We start from the raw sequence: 27,074 nt of genomic DNA on the forward strand, positions 1-27,074 counted from the left end.
GTTCCACATTGCCCAGGGCACATGGCTCAGTGGAAAGCACTTGCTTGGAGTTTGAGGACATATGTTTAAGTTCCATCCTGGGGGTGCCTGGGTGGCTCAGTTGGTTAAGTGTCTGCCTTCAGCTCTGGACATAATCCCAGGGTGGTGCGATTGAGCTCCACGTTGGGCTCCCTGCTCAGCAGGGAGCCTGCTTCTCTGTCTCCCCCCCCTGCTCGTTCTCTCTCTCTCTCTCTCAAATAAATATCATCTTAAAAAAAAAAGTTCCATCCTGGCTACTGACCAGGTTTTTGGCCCCTTGAGCAAGGCATATACCTCTATGAGCCTTTCTTTCATCATTTATAAAATATAAATAGTGAATAATAAATCAATAAAATTCACAGGGCATGTGTGGGATCTTAAGTAAAATGTTGTAGGTATATATACTTTGTAAATATATATGTATGACATAAATTATAAGTAATAATAATGATACTTGTAATAATTATCACTGTGGCAATGTCTAGGACTGCATTAATTTGTTCTTTCCTTCTCTGTGAAACAGGGGCTAGATATAAAGAATTTTCTTTTAAATAGCCATAAAGAAAATGTAAATCATTATTCTTTGAGGGTGTACTTGTTAGTTTGAAGATGATCAAGCATTTGGCACTCCATGTGGCGTATAAAATTGTTGATCAAGTTAGGTAAACCAGTTTTTAAAAATTATAAATCAGATAAAAAGTAATGTAAATATAAAGTAATTTCTTATGGGACTTAGAAACTATTTTTGTAGGCAATTACAAAAATGACATTCAAGATGTGTTTTGGGCAATGCTATTGAATAGGGATAGTATTAAAATTATTATTATGATTTTTAAAAATTTTTATTTATTTGAGAGAGAGAGAGCACACAAGCAGGGGGAGGAGCAGAGGGAGCAGCAGACTCCCCGATGAACAGGGAACCCGATACGGGGCTCTATACCAGGACCCTAAGATCTTGACCTGAGCTGACGGCAGAAGCTTAACCGACTGAGCCACCCAGGCACCCTGGTATGGTATTAAAATTATTAATACGTTTCTCACTTTGTACCTTTTCGTAGGGTGCGCCTCATCATTTCCAACCAGAGGCATTAATTGCCTTACGAAATATTAGAATCATCATACCAAAAGTGGAGACAGAAAGAAAGGCAAGGCTTTGGCTTCCAAAACTGGAAATTAGAGTTAATTGTAAGAGTTTATTAGAAGACTGAAGAAATTTCTACTGTCTGATTTCTCAAGTCATCCTCAAATACACCAAGAGCAAATGTGGAGGTCTTAGTGTATTATTATACTTTGCAGTAAGGACTCAGAATCTGACATGAGGGAAGTTGGAGTCAGAGAAGAAGGGGTAGTAGGAAGCCCTCTCTCTGATGAAAGAAGGCAAAGAGAGGCAGAGTTAAGACAAAGAGCTGAGCTGTGTGTGTCTTGTTTCTTTGTGTCTGTCATCATTCCAGGAGTGAGATAGGGGAGCAAGAAGCATGGAGCTTGAAGACATACACATGCAACGGGTTCATACCTCACTCTTCAGGAAATCAACAATGTCATTTATTTGCTGTTGCATGTTGAACCTCACATTCAACATGGCACTAGAGCAAGATGGCGCCAGACACCTCTAGATTGGATGTACAGAGACATCTGGGGACTGGTGTGAGATAGTCCCTGGTTACCTATGTCCTGATTATGTTTTATTCAGCAATGTGAAGGTGTCTTGGATTCCAGTGAAAAGGCAGAAGCTTGGAGTCTGGACAAGGACACCTTACTTAGAAGGGCCTTTGTGACTGGAGACAAATGCCATGAACTGTGGAACCCTCAGCAAGTAACAGCAAAGTATTTCCAAGAGACTAGGAAAATTAACCACACATTGGTAGAGACCAGCACAGAGCCCAAACTGGAGTAAGTGTCCACATCAGAGACCAGTGGTCCTCAGAGAAAAACTCCACGGACAGATGTTTTTACCCTGCTGCTGTAACGTTATGTACATGTCCTCTTGTGAACAGAAAACACCAAATGAGCTTCCTAGCATTCTGGTTTTGCAGGCTTAGTCTACTACACTACATAATACCACCAGAGTGAGTATTATCTTTTTTCAAAGTTCTCTGTTTTGGTTGTACCTGGTATGTGCTTGCATCCTTTACTCACCTGATTCTCTTTCAGTGTCATCTGCCCCTGTTCTTTACACCCAAGGAAGGTCCTAACACATCTAAAAATCTTCTCGTTTTGTTGTACTCTCTGAACAAAGTTGGCAGGAAAGAAGCCAATCCTGTCTTGAATTTTCCCCTGAAAGGAAAAAGGAGGCATGCATCCACAATTGTAGCATTTGTTGTAATTACAGTTACCAAGTGATAGTTTTTTTTTTTTAAAGAAAAAGAAATACTTACTTTCCACCAGTCTTCATTTGTATCTTCTAGAAGAGTAATCATGTCTCCTGGCCTATAATGAAGAGTGAACGGGTTGAGTGGGGAAGGAGAGGGGGGAAGAAAAGAAAAAAAAAAAAGATGACACTTCAGGGTCACAAGTAATTGTTTTTCATTTCATAAATACTTCATAAATAGAAGTAAAATAAACATGACTTTTTTCTCAGTTCTTCCCACCCATGAAAATAGATTTGTTATACATTCAAAACAAGTATTATTTCCATGCTGCATTTTTAAAAAATGATACTAGCTTTATTTTTTTAAAAGGTTTTATTTATTTTGAGAGAGAGACAGAGTGTGTGAGTGAGTGCAGGGGAAGAGGCAGACACAGAAGGAGAGAGAGAATCTCAAGCAGACTGCACGTTGAGCTCAGAGCCTGACTCAGGGCTCTATCCCACAACTGCAAGATCATGACCTGAGCCAAAATCAAGAGTCAGGTGCTTAACCGATTGAGCCACCCAGGTACCTCAATATTAGTTTTATTTTTACACATAGAGAAGGGTCCTCTATTATTTCTGGAAGTTTTCTAGTCATACTTGCCACTTTCTGTTATGGATGTGATATTATAATAGATCTTTCTGAGGATATTATTATGTTTTTAAAATAATATCTTTCCTTTATTGAATTCTTTGTTTCCTGTAGAATTGGTTGGCCTCCTCTTTATTTTATTGCTTCTCCTTCATGTTAAGGAATTTTCTTCAACATCTGTGTTTCTTGGTTGTTTCTTCTTCTTTTTTTTTCTTCTTGGTTGTTTCTTTACATTAATGGCTGAAAACAGAGGTAGATGGGTATGGACAGCTGGTCAAGCTTCTCTACTATTATACCCATCTGCGTCTGCACCGTGTCTCTCTCCCACATGCCAGAGCTAATTTCAGGCTCTGCTTAAGAGAGCAGGGTGTGTTGACTGGGGCATCTCATTTTTGGATGCTTGAAAGTGTAGCAGGCAAGCAGTCTGGGGCCTCCTACCATTACCCCAATGGCTAAAACAGGGGGCTCTCTTAACCTTGGTGAGGGAGAGGTCAGTTTATTCTCCTGTTAAGTACAGCTGCCTTTTCCCTCCCTCCCCCTGCTCTCTAGATGGTCTGGGATCTAGAGTTATCGAAACACAACTCTTTGTCTTTCTCAGACTTGCATGCTCATACAAGAGCCCTCCTCACGCATGGGTCCCCTTTCTTCTGAGTACAGGTGTTCCTTTGATTCTGGAGTCAAACACCATTGCAGCCTATTGCTCATTATAAGCAGTGATGTGGTGTCATGAACACAGCTGGGAGCCTGTATCGGTTATATATTGCCATGATAATGCTGTGTAATGTACAGTCACAAAACAATGGCTCACTCACATGCTTGGGTGTTGGCTGGCTATTGGCTGGGATGATTGGGGATACTTTGCCTTATTTCCTGTTTCTCATACCTCAGAAGGCTAATTTGCACATTCATGGCAATGCCAGAATTTTAAGAGCAGCAAATGGAAACATGCAAAACACATAAGGACTTCAAGGCCAGGCTTGGAATTGACACATTGTCAATTGGTCTGAGGCCAGTCCAGACTCAAGGGATGGGATGGGGCTCCATCTGTGTGGTGACAGGAACTGTAAAGTCCCGTGGCAAAGGGCAAGAAAATAGGAAAGGGTGAAGAATTTGGGTCATTAATGCAATCAAGCCACTGGAGACACCCTCATGGTCTTCAGTGAATTTGCTGAGTTCAGTGTCTCCTTGAATGTGCCCCTACACCTAAAAATTACTCTTTCCTGAGCATGCTTTGGTCTCCACACATCTTTACTATTCTCAACTCTATTTGCTGTAGTTTGCTAGGAAGTTCTCAAGATTTGGGGGTCTCAGATACTATTATTTCTTGTTTTCTAGTACTGTTATGAATGTATTCTTAAAAAATATATTTTCTGACATTTTAAGGGATTGGAGCAAGAGAGGAAGTAGATCTGTGGGCTCATTTTGCTATTCTGATTCAATCTCCTCTGCTGTCATTTTCAATTCTCAGTTAATATCTGACTTCATAGGGGATTCCAAATAGAACAGCTTGTTGCACCTGAAGCATTAAACACGAGTGGCATTTTGGTATTTCAACAGGCACAGTTCTGTGCTGATGCCACAGAAAGTGAGATGGTTGAAAATCACTCTTTTCCCAGGTGAGGGATTTAATTAAGTAGCAAGGATGAAAGCTGATGTAGAAAAATCTTTCTAGCTCCACCAGATTTTACTTAACCTAATAACCCAAGAAACCATGTGTTAGCATCAAGTCCAATGACTTTGCTGATGGCTTGGTAGAAACTGGAAGTAAGGAATAAAGCTGGAGGTGGGGGAGGTACATTTTCCTAAGGGTGAAAAAGGATGCTGCCCTTTTGGTTGGATCCCGCTGGTTTTACAGTCTAGATAGAGACTCATTTTTTACTATGGTCAGAGGTGGGCAGTCCCTGAGCATATGGCCCATGGTAACTAAACCACATATTAGAATGAGGCACTCACTGGAACACATGCTATAATTTTATGAGCAATACCAGATATCCTCTTGACAGTGTGATGGGGATTGTCTTATCCTATAAAAGAGCACTGCCAGGACCAGAAAATTCCTTAGTGAGGGAGGAGAGCTACATTCAACTACTTATTCCTTTTTTGATGTTTGTTTACCCACTCAACAAATATTCCAGAATGCCAACTCTTGGTACTCTTTGGAGAATAATGTCCTCACTGGAGTTAATGTTCTAGTGAGAAAGATGGATACAAATAAGCAAAGAGATAACACGACATATAATCACAAATTGTCATAAGGGCTATGAAGGGAATAGATAACAGTGCAGTTATAAAGCATAAGGGTAGGGTCTGGATATTAGCCAACTACTCTAATCATCTGGTGGAGACAGCTAATGTCTCTTTTTCACTGCAGGCAGGATCTTGCCCCAGGCAGCACTTGAATCCAAGATATCAATGCTCTGACATCTGGGTCAGCAAACCCATGGCCCGTGGGGTTTGCCCTGCCCCTTGCCCCTGCCTGGCATCACCCATCAATCTCGGCACTCATGCCACTGCACCTGCACTCAGACTTACACTCCTTTTCAACACAGGGTTCAGGCTTATGGATCTGAGTAGGCAAGTAAGATAAAACCACTCTGTGTAATATAATATTTTTGATTAAATTAATTAATTAATTTTCAAAATATTTTATTTGTTTATTTGACACAGAGAGAGAGCACAAGCAGGGGGAGAGGCAGGCAGAGGGAGAGGGAGAAACAGACTCCCCACTGAGCTGCTGGGAGCCTGATTTGAGGCTCCATTCTAGGACCCTGGGATCATGACTTGAGCTGAAAGCAGATGCTTAACTGACAGCCACCCAGCCACCCCTTTAATTTATTTTTTAAAAGGTGTGTTGACCCAGTTTTGAAACTCTGGCTACAGGCCGGTCAGTTCCCCTCAAGCAACTGGTTAAGTCAACACCCCAACCACTTCCTTTCAGACTCTGACAATCCAGGCCATGAAGCACTAGCCCCAACCCTACCTGCTCCTGGGACCAGGGACCAGACAACTAGGGACAGCCCTTATGTCCTGGAACCTGTGAAATTATTCAAATTCGCTAATCCACAGGGAGCCTGGGAAACCAGCTAGCCCCAGTTGTTGGCCATACATAAGCTGCCCCTACAGCCTGAGTGTGCTGTTCCCCTGACTCCCAGCTGCAAGCCTGAGTGGCCTGTGTGGCTGCCCTCCACTATTAACTGTGAGATCTCTGCTCAATCAGTTCTCAACTTCGTTCTCTTCTCCCATCATGGTGTTGGTGCACTATGTCCTGCCATCAAAGAGCTAAGCGCAAACATTCTGCCCACTCGCTCTGCAGAGGGAAAGCCTTTCCATTGTTCCTGCAGGAATGGAGGCCTAATGCCTAAAGATCCTCCTTCCTGTGGTTGGTCTTAGGATGGACACTGCCAGTGCATGGCCCTCTGCCTCCAACTGTTTCATGTTTCTGTGGTCAACCAGGCCTCTCTCCATGGAACAATTCTTTCTCATTTTGGGTTTTCACAGTCCAGAGTCCTGTTCTGGCCTAACAGTTACTCTCTTTCTTTCAGGAGACCTTATATTCCTGATCCATAATGTGCAGATTTTATAATTTAAATTTATTTCCAAATTCCTGGGGATGAACTTGTCCAATTTGGCCTCCAAATATTTTTTTAAAAAGTTCCCTTTGCTTAATTCAATCAGATCATCCTAAGTTCAGGTAAGCATTCTGCTGTACTGTACCCAAGAATTATACATGTACACAATATAATGTAATCCATAAGCGGTAAAGGGATCAGGTCCCTCTTTGGTGCAGACTGTTAGAGCACCGCAGCTGGTCTTTTCTTTTGGTTTGCTCAGTAACATTGGACTTGGATCCAGAGGAAGACTTTTGGGTTGGTTATATCATGATTTTTGGAAAGTCTTGACATGATGAGGGAACTGTGTGCTATCATCAAGAGTAGGAACAGCTAACTGCAGAATTACGGCTCAACAGTGAAGGGACAGAGTTGATCCGTGAGTGAGTGAGTGTGTGTGTGTGTGTGTGTGTGTGTGCGTGGGAACTAGATGGCTGCTATCTGGTTCATTTTCAGCAGTCCTCTGCCTCCCTCATCTCTCAATTTTGCGCTTGGACATAGGTACCTCTCTCTTCTACCACCAGGGAAATTGGTTTCAGGGACTTAGAGGCCACGGGGTCACAGAGTGTATGGATGATGTCACCTGAGCCCAGCCAGCTTCAGGGAGCTCTTCTGCAAGGTGCTATGGCGATGGTTTGGTCTTCTAGGGGTGAGTTTCTGGAGGGTGGAGAAGGAGTTGTCCTGAGGCCCCCTGCTCAGTCTCGCCTGTCCCAATTTATGGGGACCATAAATTCCTAGGACTGCAGACACCGACACCTTCCTGATGAGACCACCTCATTTGAGAAGCCCCTTCTGCACTGTCTCAGACAACCTGAGACCTCAGACTGGCCCTCCATTGGGAGGCACAGGGACAAGGAAGGATGTTCTGGGCTCTTTTTGTTTTCACAACGTTTTGGATATACTGAATATTCTGGAATGCAAACGACATTTGTTTTTCTTTATTCCTCCATCTCTGCCTATGGAGTCAAAGGAAATTATAGGACATCTGAGTATTTTTTGAATGCTTGTTACATGGTAGGTTTTGGGTCTGTGTGGAGTGTACAAAAGAAATATGCTGGAAGGGGAGGGGACAAACAAGTGTGGAACTGATCCCAAACAAAAATCCCAACATATATGCTTCATTGAGACTCAGTGATATTTATATAAGTATATACTATACATAACAAATACTTAATTAACTATATTTATTTTTCAAAGTTGCTGTGTGGATTGGATGAGAACACATATGTGGAAGGCTTTAGCCCTGATTGATATACATTAGGGACTCAAAAGTTCTAATTTCTTCCTGAAAGTGTAATTTTTTCACGTGGGAATTAGAAGATCCAGGGATTATTACCTTTCAAATGGGTGTTCCCTTAGGATTTTGGCAGGGATGGTTGGTTCATGAAATCATCTTTGGCCTCTTAAGTGGCTTCAGTGTGATTCAGAGCTTTGAAAAAGCTTTTCTCTCATTTTACATCTGCCCCTCCCTCTTGCCCTTCACCCCAGGTAGTAACGGGAAAGGTGTGGCAAGGGCTGGGGGCTGGGAGTTATACTGGTCCCCCCCCCAGCCACTGATTATGACAGAGATGTTGGAATCATGGAGGAGGACAGCCAAATAGTCCGGAGAGGGACAGGAGGTTTACTAAATGAAGCAGGCACAGCCAGCTGCATCTGCACACAAGTAAGAAGGTTCGGAGAGACTTCACCAGTTAAAGGCAGGATTTGAATCCACTACTAACACCACTAAATCAAACTGCCTCTTACACCCCCCAAGCCTTGTGAAACTCATCAGAATTGCCCATTTGACTCTGCCAAATATTTTTCAGATATCTTTAGTATTTCTTACCCTTTTCTATTCATTAGGAACAAAAAACCAACCAAACAACACCACAATCCAACTGACCAACCAACCCAAACCAAACAAATGAACAAAAACTGAATCAGTCTTATAGCAACCAGAGTTACTCAGCCAAAAGAGATGTGCTGGAAAAACCCAGTCAGGGGAACATAAAAAGGAGCCAAACTGCTCCATTAACTTCAGATCTACTGCTTAATTTTTCACTAGACCTGCTTCTCAATTTCCATAGTCGTGGTCCAGAGCCTTTTACAGTCTGAGCATACAGGTAGGTGACGAGGAACTCCTGAATCTGCAGTTTGATTTTGTCGTAGACCTGGCATCTGTGAGACTGCCTGCTCTTCCCCAAGTCCGGAGAGAGGCTCGGAGAAAAAGCATTCAGCTAAAGGACCATTTGGATGGGATTTGGTAAATGTTCCTGAACTGTCACGGATCACGCTCTCCAGAACCTAATTGGAAGAGGCATCTGGGTGAGAGGATGGCTGCTGAGCACATTAGTGGCATTCAGGAGGAGCTGGGTTTCCTGACATAGTACAGCCTCAGAACATAATATGCATCAGAGACTTTCCTCAAATAGCCTTAATTGCATTTTGATGTCCTGGTGACTGTGAAGATTATTTTTAAATCAAATTGGTGCATTAGAATTACATTTAGTTTTAATTAAGTTGATGCATTTGCCAAGCGGTAATGTACTTAGAGAATGGAAACGAGACACCGAGGGAGTCTTATTCTGTCTTACTCTATCTCAAGGGCTCTCCTATTCTTATTTTATGAAGGATTTATAAAGCCTTACAGAGTGAAGGACATAGCCACGCAAGCTGCTGGCCAAAACCCTGATGCGGACCGGAGTACCGAACGTGACCGAGGATCAGGAAGCCTGCCTTGTAGTCCTGAGTCTGCCACTGGCCCACTGCGTGTCTTCGGGTGTCACAGCTATTCTCAAGTCTGGCAGATACTCAGAAGCTGGGGGAACGCTTAGCCATTCAGACCTCCGAGTGGGATCTGACCCTCTAGGTCTGGGGGGAGCCCAGGAATCTCTATTTTAATAATATTCTCCAGGAGGTTCTTAGGGCTGGTGACAAGTGGTTTAAGAATCCCAACCATAGTTTTCTCCTCTGTCAAATACAAATTGCTTGGGTCACCTCACAGATTTGTGAAAAGAACTCAAGGGGATGTCAGGGAAAATTGGGAAAATTGTGAAAGACTTTGAAACAGGCACAAATATTATAGATCTGGGTGTCTAGTTCACCTTTCTGGCCATCTCCCCCTTTCATTGTCTTTGGGCTACTTTACATATTTTCTACAACTCGTAGAAAACCGGTGATGATGCAAATGACTCTTGTCCCTAAAATGCAACTGAACTGTGTCTGGTGGGATGTAACCAGTTGTTGCCCCGGAGGACTGACCAGTTTGGCACGCATTCGTAAATTCATGTCAGAGCTCCTATCACCTACGTATGTGTGATGCTTGAATTCTCCTTTGTACCAGATGGGACATTACACTGGTTCTCTCATTAATTAATGAGTCAAATAAGAATTTTGACATGTGTTCATTTTATATTTGTATAGACTCATGATTTTACCTTAATTAAAAAAATTATTAGTGAACTAGAGTGACAATTCATGAACACCTTCTGTAGATCACAAGCTTCCTGGTCTTAAAATCAAGACTTAACAATCCTAATAAACTCCTAAGAAGAGATATGAATGGCAAACATGGGAAAAATTAATACATTGTCTCAATCTGCTGATTAGAAGGAATTGTCAACCTCATTAGAGAGCACACCCACACAAGTCAATGCAGGATGAAAAGTTTGGGGTAGGGAAAAGACCAGTGGACCGGAAGCATGCCTCCCTGGGTTCCGGCCGAGCCTCTACTTTCTACCTGTCAGTTCTTGGCCCTGGTTCTCCCAACTTGTCCCCCAAAAGAGAAAGAGCCATAAACTGTCTCATTGGAATATGAACTAAAACAGCGAGGTGTCCATTCACTAAGTTCTACTGAAGTTGAAGATAGTCTTTCCAGAATGAGGACTGGAATGCATGTAATTATGAAAATATGCTCCCACCCGTGCAATGAATTTGCACCATCTCTTTGTAATGGGGTTGGCATTTGCCCCCCATCTCCTACCTCTTAAAGTCATTCTCATGTTCTGCCATTGAACCCTTTCTTCCTTACCCTTTCCTGACTGGAAAGAGAGAATGACTGCTCACTAACCAAGCTGCACAGGCTCCCACGTCCCCTCTTGCTGGGAGCCTTGGCTTGGTTGTGATGCTACCTCCTTGCAAAGCCTTCCCTGGCCTCCCATGGCAGGTTTGATAGCTCCTTGAGCTGCTGTGGCAGCATCCTGAATTATCTCCTTGCCCACAAGACCTCACATTGGAGCATGCTTTCTTGTCTACTTTTCTTTTTTTTTTAAGATTTTATTTATTTATTTGACAGAGAGAGACAGCCAGCGAGAGAGGGAACACAAGCAGGGGGAGTAGGAGAGGAAGAAGCAGGCTCCCAGCGGAGGAGCCTGATGTGGGGCTCGATCCCAGAACGCCTGGATCACACCCTGAGCCAAAGGCAGACGCTTAAGGACTGAGCCACCCAGGCGCCTCTCTTGTCTACTTTTCTGCACCCCAATCCTCCCAGCCCGAGGATCACTTGAGTTCTTTGAGGGCAGGGACTGCCAACTGTTCATTGAGCAGCCAGGGGATGCTCATTCACCATGTGGTGAGCAGTGAAGAGATGAAGCAAATCCTGAGAACAGCCACATAAGGGTTAAAAGTCAGTTTTAACTCGATTTCAAGTGGTGCTTTGAAAAAAATCAGAAAGAGATGAATTCAGGCCATCCCATCTCCAGAGGTTCTCGTGAATATTAGCTAATGAGATGAATGGCTGCCTGGTTTCATTCAGACTCAACCACAGAAAAATCCGAGACTCACTGCTTCCAAGAAAGAGGCTGGCAATTCAAGAATCTAAATCCTTATTTGGGATTACAAAAGAAAATAGTTTTCTTTGAAGCCCCCCCCCCCATTTAGGTGTTCAGACACACACTGAAGTGGAAATTAATTTGTATCTTAGACTTTAATAATATTGGAAAAGCAGTTCCCTCTTTCCCTCTCCTGGCTCCTAAGCTTTTTTCGTTTTTCCTCTTTCTCTCCCCCTTATGAAACATGGCCATTATCATATAAATTTGTTTGGGGAGAACTAATAAAAATGAAAATGACTTAGATGTGGGAAGCCAAAATGGATTCTTTGGAATAGACATTATATGGCCACTAGAATATGCATCTGAACCGGTCAGTCTTTTATTTACTCCCCATTCTTTATTTCAGAGCCCCTAAAATGTTTTAGGGGTTTGTGTTTACTTGGAGTTATTTACATCTGCTGCTTATTTACATGATACCAGCATGGCGAAGCCATAAGAATTATTCTTACTGATTTTTATTTTTACTTTCTAAAAAATATTTTCTTTACTTGAGAGAGAGAGAACGAGTGAGTGGGGAGGGGCAGAGGCGGGGAGGGAGAGGGACAAGCAGACTGTGTTCAGTGTAGAGCCCTACATGGGCTCCATCCTATGACCCTGAAATCATGACCTGAGTTGAAACCAAGGGTTGGACGCTCAATCCTGAGTCACCCATGTGCCCCTATTCTTAATGATTTTTAAAAGGCATCTTGGTGTGAATAATAAACAGGGGCTCTAAGACTGTTTTGCAGACTTCTGAACTCAACATCAGTGAGGATAATGGGACTAGTTATATTGTAAATGTGGAAGGCAAAAGCTAAGTATGTGCTGTCAAGATCTTGCTAACTGTGTGTGTGTGTGTGTGTGTGTGTGTGTGTGTGTGTGTGTGTGAATGAATGCGTATTTGAGTGTGAATGGATGTATGAATGTGTGTGTATATCTGACTGTTAGCGTGTGGGAATGTATGTGCATATGTAAGTGTATCACACACATATACTCACCCACTAGGTTAGGATGACTGTTGGGCACACGGCCTATATGCACTCACGAGGCAGCATATATGGTAACAGTGCCAGTGCTGATTATAATGGGGTTCTCTAGTTTGTATTTCAAGTAGCATTTTAAAAAAGCTTGGCTCATATATTAAGTTGGCCATCCATAAAGTGTAATTTTCAAAACTCTTAAAAAATTTGATAACAAGGATTATTGGTGGAAATTGTTTAAGACCCTAATTTCAGAAGTTTATCTACTATTCAAGTTCATTGCACTCAGATGGAGGAATGGGGTGCTCTTTAATGTTATCAGACCTCAAATGGTCAGTGATAGTCAGGGGATCCTGTGCATGTTGGCACCATGTCTTTAATGTCAGGGGTAAAATGTCATACCTATAAGTCAGCAACTGCAAAATGGACTCAGATGAGGGACAGGGTCTCACAGCCTCCTTTTGGCTAGACAAATTAGATGAAGTCCCACTGGACATGCTCAAAGGCCAGAGAGAACCTTCGACTGTGTTTTTTCAACTATTATATCCTTAGGGTAGTGTTGAGAAGATCCAGAAGACTTGGAAATAAAACATATTGTGAAAAGATGCAAATTAAGAAGGTATCTAAATACACCGTGCACCTCCCTTTCTACTGGGGAAGAAATCCCACCTTTTATTTACATTATCTGGTTTAATACTCAGTCTCCTTAGGAAGGAGAAAACTAAGCCCCCCAAGAGATTACATTGTTGGCTCAAATAGACGCAGCTGGGAAGGATCAGTGCTGGAAGGCAGACCCGGGTCTCTGTGACTCCCTGATAGTGCTCTTTTCTGCCCTGCTGCCTTGTCTGTCCTGCTCTCTGCCCATGCTGGACAGATAAAGCATTATCATGAGAGCTCCAGCAATTTGGGGAGGTAATGGATGACTTTATGAAGGAGGTTTATTTTGCACTGAAAGCCTCTGCCTTCAGACAAAATTTGGACACCAATGATGGGACCATGGCACTTCTAAGAGGAGGACTCCCTGCCCTAAGACTGAGGGGGCAGAGCCCCGGTATCTCCCTTCTGAGGCCTACTCCTCCATCCCTCAAATGTGAGTGCTCAGTAAGGGCTTACCAGAGCTTCTTCCAAATTGTCTGAAACCCTTTGGTCTCCTTTTCCACCATTTCTTCTTGACAAATAATATTTATCATGGGCTCAAGGCCCATCTCCTCCAGAAAAGAGGTCCTGGCGAAGCCCTCTGAGCTTGGTTTGCTTCCTCTTTTATCGTTTCCATTATATTGTCATGTACTTGACGTGCCCACTGATTGTGCATGGCAGGCACAGCATTAGTTCATTTCGTCTCCATGATACTTGTCCATTCCTTCATCACATATTCATCAATCATATACTATGTTTCAAGAATTGTCCTGTGCTACAGGGAGATATAGGCTAGCAATGACAGATTTGTTCTCATGTTTATAAGGAAGATAGAGGTTCACCAAATAATTCCAGAAATATATAAATACAAGTTGAGGTAAGTGCTTTAAAGGAAAGAAATATGGTGTCATGAAAGGAGCTAATAGAGGAATCACACCCAGACTGGGAGTCAGGAAAGGGTGTACCGAGGAAGTGAAAGCTGAGCTGAGATCTGTGGGAGCATGTGTGTATGCGTGTGATTGCAATGGCGGTGGAGGGTGGATAGCAGGCCTGGTGGGGGTGGGGGGCAGACTGCAGGAAGAAAAAGGCCTTGGCAGGTGATAGCTTGGTCCTTCTGGGGAAGGAAAGAAGCCAGTGTGGAGGGGAGGGAACAGTGGTACAAGACAAAGCGGAGAGGTCCCCAGGGACGAAACTGTGCCCGTCCTGGAGGTCCCCGTATATTCTGTAGTCTTTTCCCAAGGGAAATGGGAGGACATCAGAGACTTTAAAGCAAAAATGTGTGTGTTTTATGAGCAAACTTGAGGTCTGCACAATGATTATCTCCTTTTATAAGTGAAGAAGCAGAGGCTCCTATGGCTTGTGTAACTTTTTGGGGGGTTTTGGGAGGGTCATACAGCTAATGTGTGGCTTGGCTAGGAGTTAAACCCATTTCAAGTGATGCCCACATTTTTTATTCTTAAACAGTCGGGGAATCCATGTTGATATATTCATTCTCTCTTCCTCTGTTTCTCATTTCTTAAGTCTGGAAAGGAAATGTCTACTGCTGGAATATGAATAGAGCTGACTGGAATGGACACTAACAAGCTCCTACTATGTACCATATATTATTATTTTATTTAATTACAGTGTTCCCATAGGAGAAAGCCTTATTATCCCTATTTTGAAGATGACAAAACAGAGAGTCAGGAAGTTAGGTAATATGCTCTATTGTTAGAAAGTAGAGGGGTTAGGATATGAGCCCATTCCATCTGATTCCCAAGTATAGATGCCCCCCCCCCCCGGTACACTATGCTGTCACCTTAGAGACTTTTCCACACAAGAAGGATGGGAAGGGAGGGGTGAGGGGCAAGACTAGAAACACAGACCATGTAGGGTCTGCTACATCAATCCAGTGAGAGGTGGATATGGGGATGGACACAGCAGATTCAGGCAAAGAGAACTTTGAACTTAAGACTTGAAATTAAATACATTTTAGGCACAAAGTAAAGGGTCACCCCTGGTGGCTGGCTAGAAGCCCAGGCAGATAGATGATGACATTATTCACCCCAAGGAGCAGGTTTGTGGGAGGGAGGGTGGCCCTGCTGTGTGCCATCCACTCCTAGGGTAGGCAAGTAGGGATGTGAATCTGGAGGTCAGGAGAAAGGTCTGGATTGTTAGCTGTTGGCAGAAAAGCCTTCCCTGTTCCTGAGCAGATATGTAATGGATGCTTGGTGAAGCAATGATTAAGCCGCTCTGAATTACAGCTGTTGGCTTTGCCAGTTGGGTCTTCTTTGCCCTCAAGCTTACACTCCAAACATTCCCTGTGCCCTCACCTCATTTGTCCTCTGCCCTGAGGACAATACCTGCGTGCTCCCTGGATGAGAATGTAGGTGGATAAGAATGATATTTTGTTAAAAGGAATTTTTTTCTACCTTATGGTATGAGGAGAAAAGGATAATTCACAAAGCGCCAGTTCATTCAAGGAATTATACCAAATACCCAAAGCATTGCTTTACACATTCTAAATCAAGTGCCTAGCTTTTTAAATTGGGAACATACAATTTCTTGGAAAAAAAAAAGAAAAAGAAAAGGAAAAAAAGAAAAAGTATGATTTATCACTCCAATCTTGCAGTCTATGTAATGCAGGCATTTCACTCCTGGGAATGAATAGTCTTGTTTGCCTCAGAGCAGACTGTAAACGTTTGATTCGTGACCAGACAACTTGACTTTTAATGACCTGCAACTGTCTAAAAGAAGCACAAAAATTTATGACCACCACCAGGCAGCTAGACGTCATTCCTCAGTACCCTAATAACATCCTATATTTCTCTGGAATTGTTCCTTTCATCTGCTGACCTGAGAATAATCTTCTGGTATAAAATGGTGGGACTGACACACTGGGAAGTTGTTCCAGTTTAAATTCTAGATACCCAAATGACAGTCTCAGGAAGGACACAACAAACGGTATTTATTGCAATGTGAACAGATACCACCCTTGTCTTCATCAGCAGAGAGTTGATTGTGGACAGTTAGCCAGAGGCAAGGCAGCCCCCCAGCGATGACTCCCAGGCAAGCTCTGACTTCTACGGCTGGTTTTATCCCTGAGAGAACAGGGCTTCACTTGGTAAGTGCTGTCACCTTCTCACTCACTGACGCCAGGCTGTTCGGGTCTGTTTACAGCTCCAGCCAGTGAGTTCAGCATGGCAATTCTTACTCAATGATGGAGAAAACTCAGATTATAAGAGCCTACTTGTCTGAACATATCCCAGGCGCCAGGATTCAGGCCCTGAACTCTGCTCTGGAAAGGCCCAAGAATCACTTGGAAGAAGATGGCAAGTGAATACTGAAACCAAGCTGACCTTGGGTACCAGCCAGACTCCAGCAGGATACACACATTGGCTATGGAGTCTTGTTGGATGCAGGGCGCCACACTGCTGAGCTTGACCTCATGGCAGTTGGAAACTGGGAAAGGGGGGCTAAGTGGAGACTTTTTGGTAGCTCTTTCCTTTTATGGGGCTTTGGGTAAAGTGAAAGAGGAAAGGCAGATTTCACTGAAGTGGGAAACCACACTCCAGCAAGCTGGAGAGGGACCATGCCTGGGAAATGGCGCAGCCTCTGGAGGAGAAGCCCAAAGCGCTCCAGGTTGAAGAGACGACACCTTCCAGAAGCCATGTGAAGGGAGTGCCTGGCAACTGGTAACTTGGCCTCCATGATATCCCGACAAGTGGAGTCCGCCTCAAAATGGACGCCATATCCCTAACGCTCTAGCATTGCAGTAGTTTTCAGTGCTACTTTAGCTCCCTGTTCTCTTCAGAAGAGGAAAGAACCAATCTCCAAGGGAACATCTGACTAGAAAAGCAGCCCCTTCTATCCTGCTCTAGGGTTAAAAAGCACCAAACCCTTATGTTTTGGGGTTATGCATGGAGGAAAGGAAGAAAGCATTTTCTCTGAGATAGCCAGTGAACACCGCGTCATAAAAATTGTAATAATTATCAGTCACTGAGTTTTTTGTTGATGAGGAACTGTGCTTTATGAACATTATTCATTTCATCCTCAAAAATACCTCAGAGTAAGAGGTCACTATTATTCTTTTATAAGTAAGGAAATCAGAACAACAAAATGTTTATACATTGCTTAAAGTCACACAACAAGTAGCCTATGAAGAGCACTGACTCTAGCTTCAATAGCCCCGAAACAGGAGGAACATAAACTGTGGTCAGGAGAAGGTTTAGGATTGCTTGAGGGTCCCAAAGCTCACCTTACCCTCCCCTGTGTTTCAGGTACCATGAAGTGGGATGGACCCTGAAACAAAGGCATAGCTCAGGGCGTGCCTTGGGGGAGCTTCCAGGATAAACAAACAGTTTTAGTTTGAGCCTTTAATCCATGTTAATTTGGCCATTAAAGACATTGATTTTGATTCCCTATTAGACCCCACAGGATGCCAAGTGCATTCAATGCTCAAGCTTCACACAAACACCCATTGGCAGTTCTGCTGCTGATGCACTACACTGCGCTTCTTCAGGTGTGGACCCTGATCAGTCAGAACCACCTGCTGACCAGTGAGAAATGCAAATTCTCAAGCCCCCCCCAGACCTGCAGAATCAGAAACTGTAGGGATAGGGCCCAGGAATCTGTCTGCTAAGCAGCCCGACAAGTCCCTGGGTGCTTGCTCACATGGGAGAATCACTGCTCTATAGCATTAGGAGGTAGCACTAATTGAACTCTTTTTTTCACATGAAAAACTGACTTTAAATTTTCTTTCTCTCTTATTCTTAAAAAAATTTTTTTTACCTCATTTCCAAATCTTCATTCTCCTGTGGTACAAATTTGTACAAGGCAACATAGGTGTTCATCTGTAATGGTTCTTTGGAAAGAGATCCCTGAAAGAGAAAATAATAGAAAAATGAGAGAAGGAAGGAGGAAAACAGAAAATGAATAAGTGAATGCAATGTAATTCTCGTGTATGGATCGTGAGTGTTAAAATACCTATTATTTGAGGCTTTGTTTCAACCATAGGTTTATTTTCAATTTCTTAGCTAAGTTTGATTTCATTAGAAACCAAAACCAATTATGTGGAAATCTATCAGATACAACTACAAATTTAGGGGCGCCTGGGTGGCACAGCGGTTAAGCGTCTGCCTTCAGCTCAGGGTGTGATCCCGGTGTTATGGGATCGAGCCCCACATCAGGCTCCTCCGCTGGGAGCCTGCTTCTTCCTCTCCCACTCCCCCTGCTTGTGTTCCCTCTCTTGCTGGCTGTCTCTATCTCTGTCAAATAAATAAATAAAATCTTAAAAAAAAACAAAACCAAATTTCTTCAAATAGTTTTTTTTTTTTTTTTGCTATAGTTGTTCATGAAAGGTGACAGTCTTAGCTCCGAGAGTGGGAATATTTGTTCTATAGAAATAGGGACATATGAATAGTAGTAAACAATTTCGACTTTCTAAAATTGACTTTTTATCAATTAGCCTAAAATTCGGTATCCAGCTTATCAAAGGGACTCCGGTATAGTCAGCTGGCAATTAGTTCATGCATATTGTGAAAAAAGCATAGTGTCTGACATCAGACTGATTTAGAATCTATCAAAGAATCACCACCTTCTGATCATGAAACCTTGCACTAATGGTATTAAAAGCTACCATTTTTGATAGCTTATTGTGTGTGCCAAGCTTTATGTTACATGCATAAGCATACTTGAACCTCACAACAGCCTCCAATTGTTGTTCCCAATTTGTAGATTATCCAAGAGTCTTGTAAGTGTTATATAAATATTACCCATTATTATTATCCAAATATACATCAATGCTATATAAATGTTTTCATTTTGTAATATACAAAAATACAAATTATATAATATACAAAGCATAATTGTATATTACTATTCTATAACATATGTAATATATATTACACTATATAACATACACATCATTATTTAACATGTTATATATGTGTATATAAAATTATATATGTAATACGTAATTGTATAATATATTTAAACACTTAATAATACGATAAACATATACTATATAAGACACAAATAAAAGTTGTACACAACTTTGATTCACTCTGCTATCCAAAGTTCAAGTACCTTATGTTATATACTTCTGTTCCAGTCTATCTTGTTCTAATTATATAGATAGATATTACTATATAATATTATATATAAATGAGTACAAAATATATATACTTACATACTATAAAATATGGTCATAATAGATTATGTAATTATGTAATTTACAGTATATATCAATTTGTATATAACATATACAATGGTAACAAAAAGTATACAGCACAATACTTATTCTTCTTATCTTGGATGCACTTCGATAGTTCCGGTTAGGGACATCTATCGGTTTTATGCTATTTATGCTATGGCACGTTATGCTACATTATTCTTTTCTGATCTATTCTATACTCTATTCTGTTCTGAGACCTACTAACTTGATTTCATAACCCACTTAGGTAGTGACCTGCAATGTGATCTAAGGACCCTTCTGGTCTGTCTTCTGTGACATCTGTGAAAATTAATAAAGGGAAACCTCACTAAAATGATCAGGAGGTTGGGCAGGGGGAGCTTTTATGCCCTATTACTCGAAGTCAGTTTAGACCCAACAGGAAAAGAGGGACCTTGCTCTGGATACCACTTTCACTACTACTTTATTATCCCAGCAAGAGAAGGGAACGCCAATAGCTCAGCCAATGAGAGACAGTCTCAGCTCAGCCAATGAGAAGCCACTATACATAGCGCTCCTAGTTTCCTCCAATGGACTTTTTGTTTATAGCAGTCTCCCCAACTCCCCCCTTTCCTCTATAAAACAGCTTTTCCCTCCTTTGTTTGGTGGGATTGTCTATGGTTTGCCATAGCTTACTTGTCCTGCATTGACATTTTCTACTGTTTTTGAATAAACCTTTATTTTGCTGGTAAAATAACTTTTTAAGGTTATCAAAGATAAATACCTGGTGATTTATGTTCTTTGCTTGGTGTTTGAAATCGTCAGTGCCATTTTCTGGATACGTAAACACTGAAGGAGACAAGAAAAAGCAGGTGCTTTATGAATCCAGTCACCATGTTTTGGAATCATGCCTGGAAGATGTAGCTTTATGTATTCCCTGTTCCATAGCTTCTACTTTCCTCCTCACTGCCTTTTCCTTATCTTAGTGACAGCTTTCACGTCATCTTCCTCATGAGGCTTCCCCTTCCTCCGCAGGTGGCATTCCGCACCACCTTCTCTTTATGCCCACACCCGTGTCCACGCCTCCAGCCAGCACGCATCCCCTGAGTACTTGGTAATTGTGTTCACAACTCGGCCTTATTTGGCAGCGAGTTTTATTCATCTTTGAAATAGTTATTTATCTGTTGCATGTATCAAATCATTTAACGGAGCAGTGGGTGAGGTATGGCCTAATTGTATTTGAATGACCTTTTCTAAATACCAGATTCTTTTATCAATTTTCAATATCTTGATTCCAGTTTCTTGACATCTATACTCTATTTTGCACATTAAAGCTTTAGTTTTTTTAAAATATTATTTTAATTTAATTTTTTGTCTTTGTCTGACTTAATTTTTTAAAAAATTATGTTATGTTAGTCACCATACAGTACATCATTAGTTTTTGATGTAGTATTCCATGAGTCATTGTTTGGGTATAACACCTAATGCTCCATGCAATACATGACCTTGGATTTATTTATTTGAGAGAGGGGGAAAGGGCAGAGGAAGAGGGAAAGAGAATCTCAAGCAGACTGCCCACTGAGTGCTGAGTGCAGAGCCCCATGTAGGGTTTGATCTCACCACCCTGATATCATGACCTGAGTCCAAATCGACAGGGACGCTCAACCGACTGAGCCACCCAGACGCCCCTAAAGCTTTAGTTTAAAACTTCAAAATATTTCCTCGATCTGCTATTGTCAGTGCATTGGGACTATTATTCAGAATAGAAAACAAAGAGTGGTTTCTCATTTAGTTTGTTTTGAAATATGTAATTCTCTTCCTTGTGCATCTAAGCAACCACTCTGTGATCTTTAGTAAAGAACAAAGCTTCCCCAAGTGGGCAGGAGTTTCCACAGTCTACATGCACAGCTGGGGGAGATCCCTGATGGCTATTGGGGGGGGCTCTGCCTTAGCTAGTTCAGTCAGCCACATTTACCCCAGTGACCAACGTGACAGCCTTATTCTCACTACATGTATTTGCCTCAAATGAAAATGTGGCAAGTGTTTCCCAGTTTGTACAATAGAATTTTGGTGTCTAAATTAACCTACTAGTTAGATGACTTGACATTTTAAAATAACACATTGCTTCATGATTCTTCCCTTTGGTGTCCCTTCAGATTATAAGGAAATATCAATAAAGGAGGAGAAACACACCACAGAAAGCTCTATAACCTATTTCAGTTACTGCACCGACATCTTCACTGCCCTTAAAATGAACTCAATAACTGTGATGCAGAAAACATGCTTCAGAACAAGAGCCTCTGTAAACGTACTGATGCTCAGTAAACATCTATTCCCCACAGTTTATAGTTCCAGAGCCTGTGCATGAAATTCCATGATTCCTTGGAAGCCTAGGCATAAATATGCAGTCATTGGAGGAGCTCTGGTTTGCAGGTAAGTGGAAAATGATCCTATGGACCTTGTCTGCCTCAATATCTGGCTACTCACCTTACTAATTTGAACTGAGTGGAGGCCAACGATACTCTCCTTTGGGATTATGTGATTCCCTAAGAGCTCGGTGTAAACATTTGATCCCATAAATATAAAACTGGATACTTCTAAAAGAATATTGAATATCTGAAGGAAAAATGCAGAGAATATTCCTAGAAAATTCTTGATTGGAGTTAAAAAGGGAGACTTCATAGGCTACATATCAGTTTGAACTGATTTTACAATTTTGCAATTTCACATTATTTTAAGCTTTTTATTGAATCTCTATGAGCCATCTGGTTCAAAATGTGTACCATTTTTGTGAACTGTGCTGAACATACATTTGGGGTTTCTTCAAATACTTTTTTTAAGTATTAAGTATTTAAGTAAAAATACTTCAAGTATTTTTAACTATATGACTGAAAGCCGACCACTGCCAAAAAATAAAATAAAATAAAACAAAATAAAATAAAATAAAAACCCATTCCTATGGGCTATTTCTAAGACCTTGATTTGAGGGGAAAAGAATAAAGAAAGGTAAAAATATACCATATACTTTTTATGTTTGGTGCTTTAAGTTTGTTTTATTAGAAATTGGTTGCTGATTTCACCCAGGACAACTACTCAAAGAATATATCCGTTACGCAGACATATTTTCTAATGTTGCAGAAGCAAATGAATCTTTAGTTTCTGCCACATCCCCAAAGGACTTTCTTCTATCTTTTTCATATTCTTTCTTTTTCCCTTTGTAGTCCTGTGAGGACCGTGTCCAGCACTGCGTTTTCTAATGAGCTGGTTATTTGGTCTTTCTTCTTCAAGCTGGTAATGTACAAGTTACGTTAGTTGCTTATCTAACACAAACACAAATTTGCATCTTTGGAATAAATCTAACTTAGTAATTATGCGTTACTTTTAAAAAATAATTATCGGGGATGCCTGGGTGACTCAGTAGGTTAGACATCTGCCTTTAGCTCAGGTCATGATCCCAGAGTTCTGGATTGAGCCCTGAGTAGGGCTCCCCCCTCAGCAGGGAACCTGCTTCTCCCTCTGCCCCTCCCCCAGCTTGTGCTCTGTCTTTCTCACTCTCTTTCTCTCAAATAAATAAAATCTTTAAAAAAATTATTGGATTCCATTTACTAAAATTCCATTTCAGATTTCTGCATCCAGGTTCAATGTGGAGACTAGCCAGTGATTTTTCTTTCTCAAGCTGCCTTCAATTGGTTTTGAGGTCAGTATTAGACTAGCCTCATAAACTAAGTTAGAGAATGTAACAGCCCTTCTTCCCTGCAACTTTTTCATTTTTCTGAAAGAGTTTACATAATCTGGAAATTTTTCATTCCTTAAAAGCTTGGTGGAGTTTACTTATAAAGTTGTCTGGGCCTGGTATTTTTGCTGTGCAAAATTTAAAATATTGATTCAGTTTCTATCGTGACTAGAAGCAAATTCAACTTCTCAGGTTTTCTATTTCTTCCTGAGTCAGATCTTGGTCATTGGTATTTTTTTTCTGGTATGTGCTCATTCAAAAAAAAGTTTTAAAATTTATTGGCATGGGGGCACCCGGGTGGCGCAGTCATTAAGCGTCTGCCTTTGGCTCAGGGCGTGATCCCGGCGTTATGGGATCGAGCCCCACATCAGGCTCCTCCGCTATGAGCCTGCTTCTTCCTCTTCCACTCCCCCTGCTTGTGTTCCCTCTTTCACTGGCTGTCTCTATCTCTGTCGAATAAATAAATAAAATCTTTAAAAAAAATTTATTGGCATGAAGTTGGTCATGGGATTCTTTTATTTTCTTTTCAATCTCTGTTATAGTCATCCTTTTTCATTATTGCCTTTTGCTTCATCTCTTTTATTCTTAAAAAAATTGCTAGTGATTTTAGGGGTGCCTGGGTAGCTCAGTTGCTTAAGTGACCCAACTCTTGAATTTGGCTCAGGTCAGGATCTCAGGGTCATGAGATGGAGCCTTTTGTTGGGCACTGTGCTGGGTGTGGAGCCTGCTTAAGATTCTCTCTCTCCCTCTGCCCCTCCCTGCTTGTACTCTCTCTCAAAAAATTCTTAGTGATTTTGAGGTCTTTCTTTCTTTCTTTCTTTCTTTCTTTCTTTCTTTCTTTCTTTCTTTTTCTTCTTCTTCTTCTTCTTCTTCTTCTTCTTCTTCTTCTTCTTCTTCTTCTTCTTTCAAAGATTTATTTATGAAAGAGAGAGAGAGCACACTCATGTGAGTGGGGGAGAACAGAAGATGAGGGACTCTTCAAGCCGAATCTGCACTGAGCATGGAGCCTGACATGGGGCTTGATCTGAAGACCCGGAGATAATGACCTGAGACAAAACCAAGAGTCAGAGGCTTAACCGACTGAGCTACCCAGGCAACCCTTCTTTTAAGGACCATTCTTAGGATTGATTGACCTATCTTTGTCATTTGATAATTTCTGCTCTTACCTTTTTATTGCCTTCCTACTGCTTTTTGGAGGCTTATTCTATTTCTCTTTTCTGACTTCTCAAATATGATGCTTACTTAGGTTACTTTACAGTTTTTTTATTTTTTAATAGACTAATTTTATTTATTTTTTAAAGATTTTATTTATTTATTTGAGAGAGAGAGAGGGAGGGCGCTCACAGGAGCAGGGGGAAGGGCAGAGGGAGAGGGAGAAGCAGACTCCTAGCTCAATGGGGAGCCTGATGTGGGGCTTAATCTCAGGACCCCAAGATCATGACCTGAGCCAGAGTCAGACACTTAACTGACTGAGCCACCCAGGTGCCCATAGAATACTTTAAAAGCAAATATTCTAGTCACAATTTAGCTACATCCCACAAATTTTGATATGTAGTGTTTTCATTATGACTTATTTTAAGTATATTCCAATTTTCATTAGAATTCTTTTTTGACACATGAGCTTTTTGAATGTATGTTTTAATTTCCCAAATGATGGGTTCTCCTATATCTTTTGGTGATTGGTTTCTACCTTTTTTGCATTATAGTCACAAAGGTGTGTTCTATATATTAATGCTGTGAAAATTTATGAAGCTTGCTTTATGGTCTAGCAGATGATCAATTTTTATAATTGTTCCATGTCCTTAAAAAGAATGTGAATTTTCCATTTGTTAGATGGAGTGCCCTTTTTAAGTCAATTAGATTAAGATTGTCAAATGTGTCCTCAGATCCTCTAAATCCTGAATCTTTTTATGCATTTGCTCTGCCAATGACTTGAGAGGCATGTTAAAACCTCTCACTATGAAGGGGAATGTCAATTTCCCTAATACTTCTGTTGATTGCTCTTTGAGTTCCTGCCATTTTGAGGCTATATAATAAGTAGACACAAGTTTAGAATTTTTATCTTCTGATGAAGTGGAGATGATCATGTAATGATGCTTTTTTTCTCTAGTAATGCTTTTCTGATTTTAATGTCCATTTTTTCATACATTAATATAGCTATACAATCTTTCTTTTGCCTTTTAAAATATATGTATTTTTTTTTTACTTTTAAACTTTCCAATCCTTAAGTTTTAGATTGCTATAAGTAGTCATTTAAACAACCCAGTGTGTAAAACTCTTTTATCTAGGGTTTAGTTGATTTACATTAATTTTGATTACTGATAAACTGGGATTCTCTTCTAGCATTTTTATTTTGTATTTTCTATTTGTCTCAAATTTTCTATGCTTTTTCTTCTACTTCTGTGCCCTCTCCTCTTTTTTCCTTATAGGTTATAAGGTTAAATCTATGTTTTTAATCTTCTACTGCATATTCTAAAATTTTAAGAGGTTTATTTAACTTAACAAAATCTAAAGTGAAAGAATATCTTTTATTTCCTTCCAATTAATATGAGAATCTTTGAATGCTCATTTCTTACTTAAATATCCAATATTTCAGTTAGTGTTTTATTAACAACTTTTTGCTAACATCGTTATCTTTTTATGTAGCCAATGTTTACTTGGTTCTTTCTTCATGCTTCATTCCTTGCTCCTCAGTCCTTCCTCTGAGGTCACATTTTCCTCTCTGTACTACATCGTTTTGAAATTTCTTGAGTGGATCTATCTTCACTGCACTGTAGACACAGTGTTTGTCTGAATATATATTCTTGGAAGAGTTTTGCTTTTGCTCCACTTACACTTCTATCTTAAGAGTTACTTTTCTTTTGGATTACTGAAGGTATTGTTCTACTGTTACTTGGTTCTATTGTCACTTACAAGAAAGAGTTGTATGTCTAGTTTTCATTTCTCTGCAGGTAATCTGTCTTTCAGTCTGCATTTAACATTTGTAATTCTGCAGTTTTGCTAAGATAGGTCTAGGTATAAATTTCTGAATTTGAGGAATGGTGTCTTTAATCAATTTTGAAACATATTAGCCACTATCTTCTTGAATATTGTCTCTCTCCTATTCTCTCATTCTGTACATTTTAAGTGTCAATTAGATGCATGTTGGACTTCCCTGCTCATCTTCTGTGTCTCTTTCACTATCATGAATTCTATTGCTTTGTCTCCCTGACTCTACTTACTGTAAGAAATCTCTTCGCCTGTGTATTCCACACCACTAATTCTCTCTTCAGCTATATCCAATATGCTATTAAATCCAAAAGTCAAATTTCTTCTTTTTTTAATTTCTAAAAGTTCTGTTTGGTTTTCTTAAAATTTGCCTGTTCAGCTTTGATAGTGTCTTACCCTTTTGTTATATGTTCTAGTCCATTTTTTAGATCTTTAGATATATATAACTATATCATTAGATATTTCTTTTTTTTATAATTCCAACATATAACAATCTCTGAAGTCTGATCATAAAAAAGGTGATTTCAGCTAACTCTTTCATATGGTGACTCATTTTCTCATGTCTTTGGTATATTTCAATTTTTAGCTCACTTCCTTTGAAAGTTCATTTGTGGAAACTTCTGAGGTCTGGGTTTAAATTCTTTTCCTCCAGAGGCCATTTATATTACTTCTGCCAAATGCCTGGTGCATTTATCCAACTGGGCCACTTTAAATAAATTTAACTAAAATTTTATGTTATTTTACTTTGTTCACAGAGGTAGTATGAATTCAGGCCCTAAACCCAAGTAAGAAGAGTTTCTTCCCTTCTTTGTTTTCTCTTTTCCTTCCTTCCTGCTCCTACTCCTTTTCTTTCTTTTCTTCCCCACTTGAGTTAAGGCCACTACAGCATTTTTCTTTTCTAAATTCCTCTGCAAGGCATTCTTTTTTCCTAGTGCCACTAAGGTGCCTTTTGGGGTATCAGCATTTTCCCAAAGGGCCTCTCATCGAACCTATTACTCTGCCTGCTTGCCAGGTCTTGTTCCTTATTGACCATACAGGGGGTTTATTCTTCCCCAGTCTAAGGCCCCAAGGATGTGTAGATTAAACAATGGCCTTCACCTGCTTATGTCTCTGGATTCATGCTTTATTGTCATTTCTAGACTCTAAGGAATTGCTTTATTTTGCTGCCAGCTCAGCCATGCTTTAACTGGAACTTTCTTTTTAATTCTTTTTCCCAGCAATTTTAGGTGTG

General features: G+C 40.7%; 1 protein-coding gene across 11 annotated transcripts in view; it reads right to left on the reverse strand.

The window, feature by feature from the left end:
• STAC (SH3 and cysteine rich domain) overlaps positions 1–27,074 on the reverse strand; it is a 147,348-nt gene that overhangs the window by 12,770 nt on the left and 107,504 nt on the right. For 10 of the 11 annotated variants that reach the window (XM_044383281.3, XM_057315907.1, XM_044383279.3 and 7 more), the window contains 4 exons: positions 19,907–19,971; positions 17,742–17,830; positions 2,394–2,445; positions 2,155–2,292 (listed from right to left, as the gene is read on the reverse strand). In XM_044383281.3, coding sequence (XP_044239216.1) covers positions 2,155–2,292; positions 2,394–2,445; positions 17,742–17,830; positions 19,907–19,971 — 344 coding nt within the window. Of the gene's footprint in view, positions 1–2,154; positions 2,293–2,393; positions 2,446–2,688; positions 3,198–17,741; positions 17,831–19,906; positions 19,972–27,074 lie in introns of those variants that run through there. The other variant, XM_057315908.1, reaches the window with a different exon arrangement.

Source organism: Ursus arctos, unplaced genomic scaffold, assembly GCF_023065955.2.
Source record: "Ursus arctos isolate Adak ecotype North America unplaced genomic scaffold, UrsArc2.0 scaffold_20, whole genome shotgun sequence".
In the NCBI taxonomy this organism is placed as follows: Eukaryota; Metazoa; Chordata; class Mammalia; order Carnivora; family Ursidae; genus Ursus; species Ursus arctos.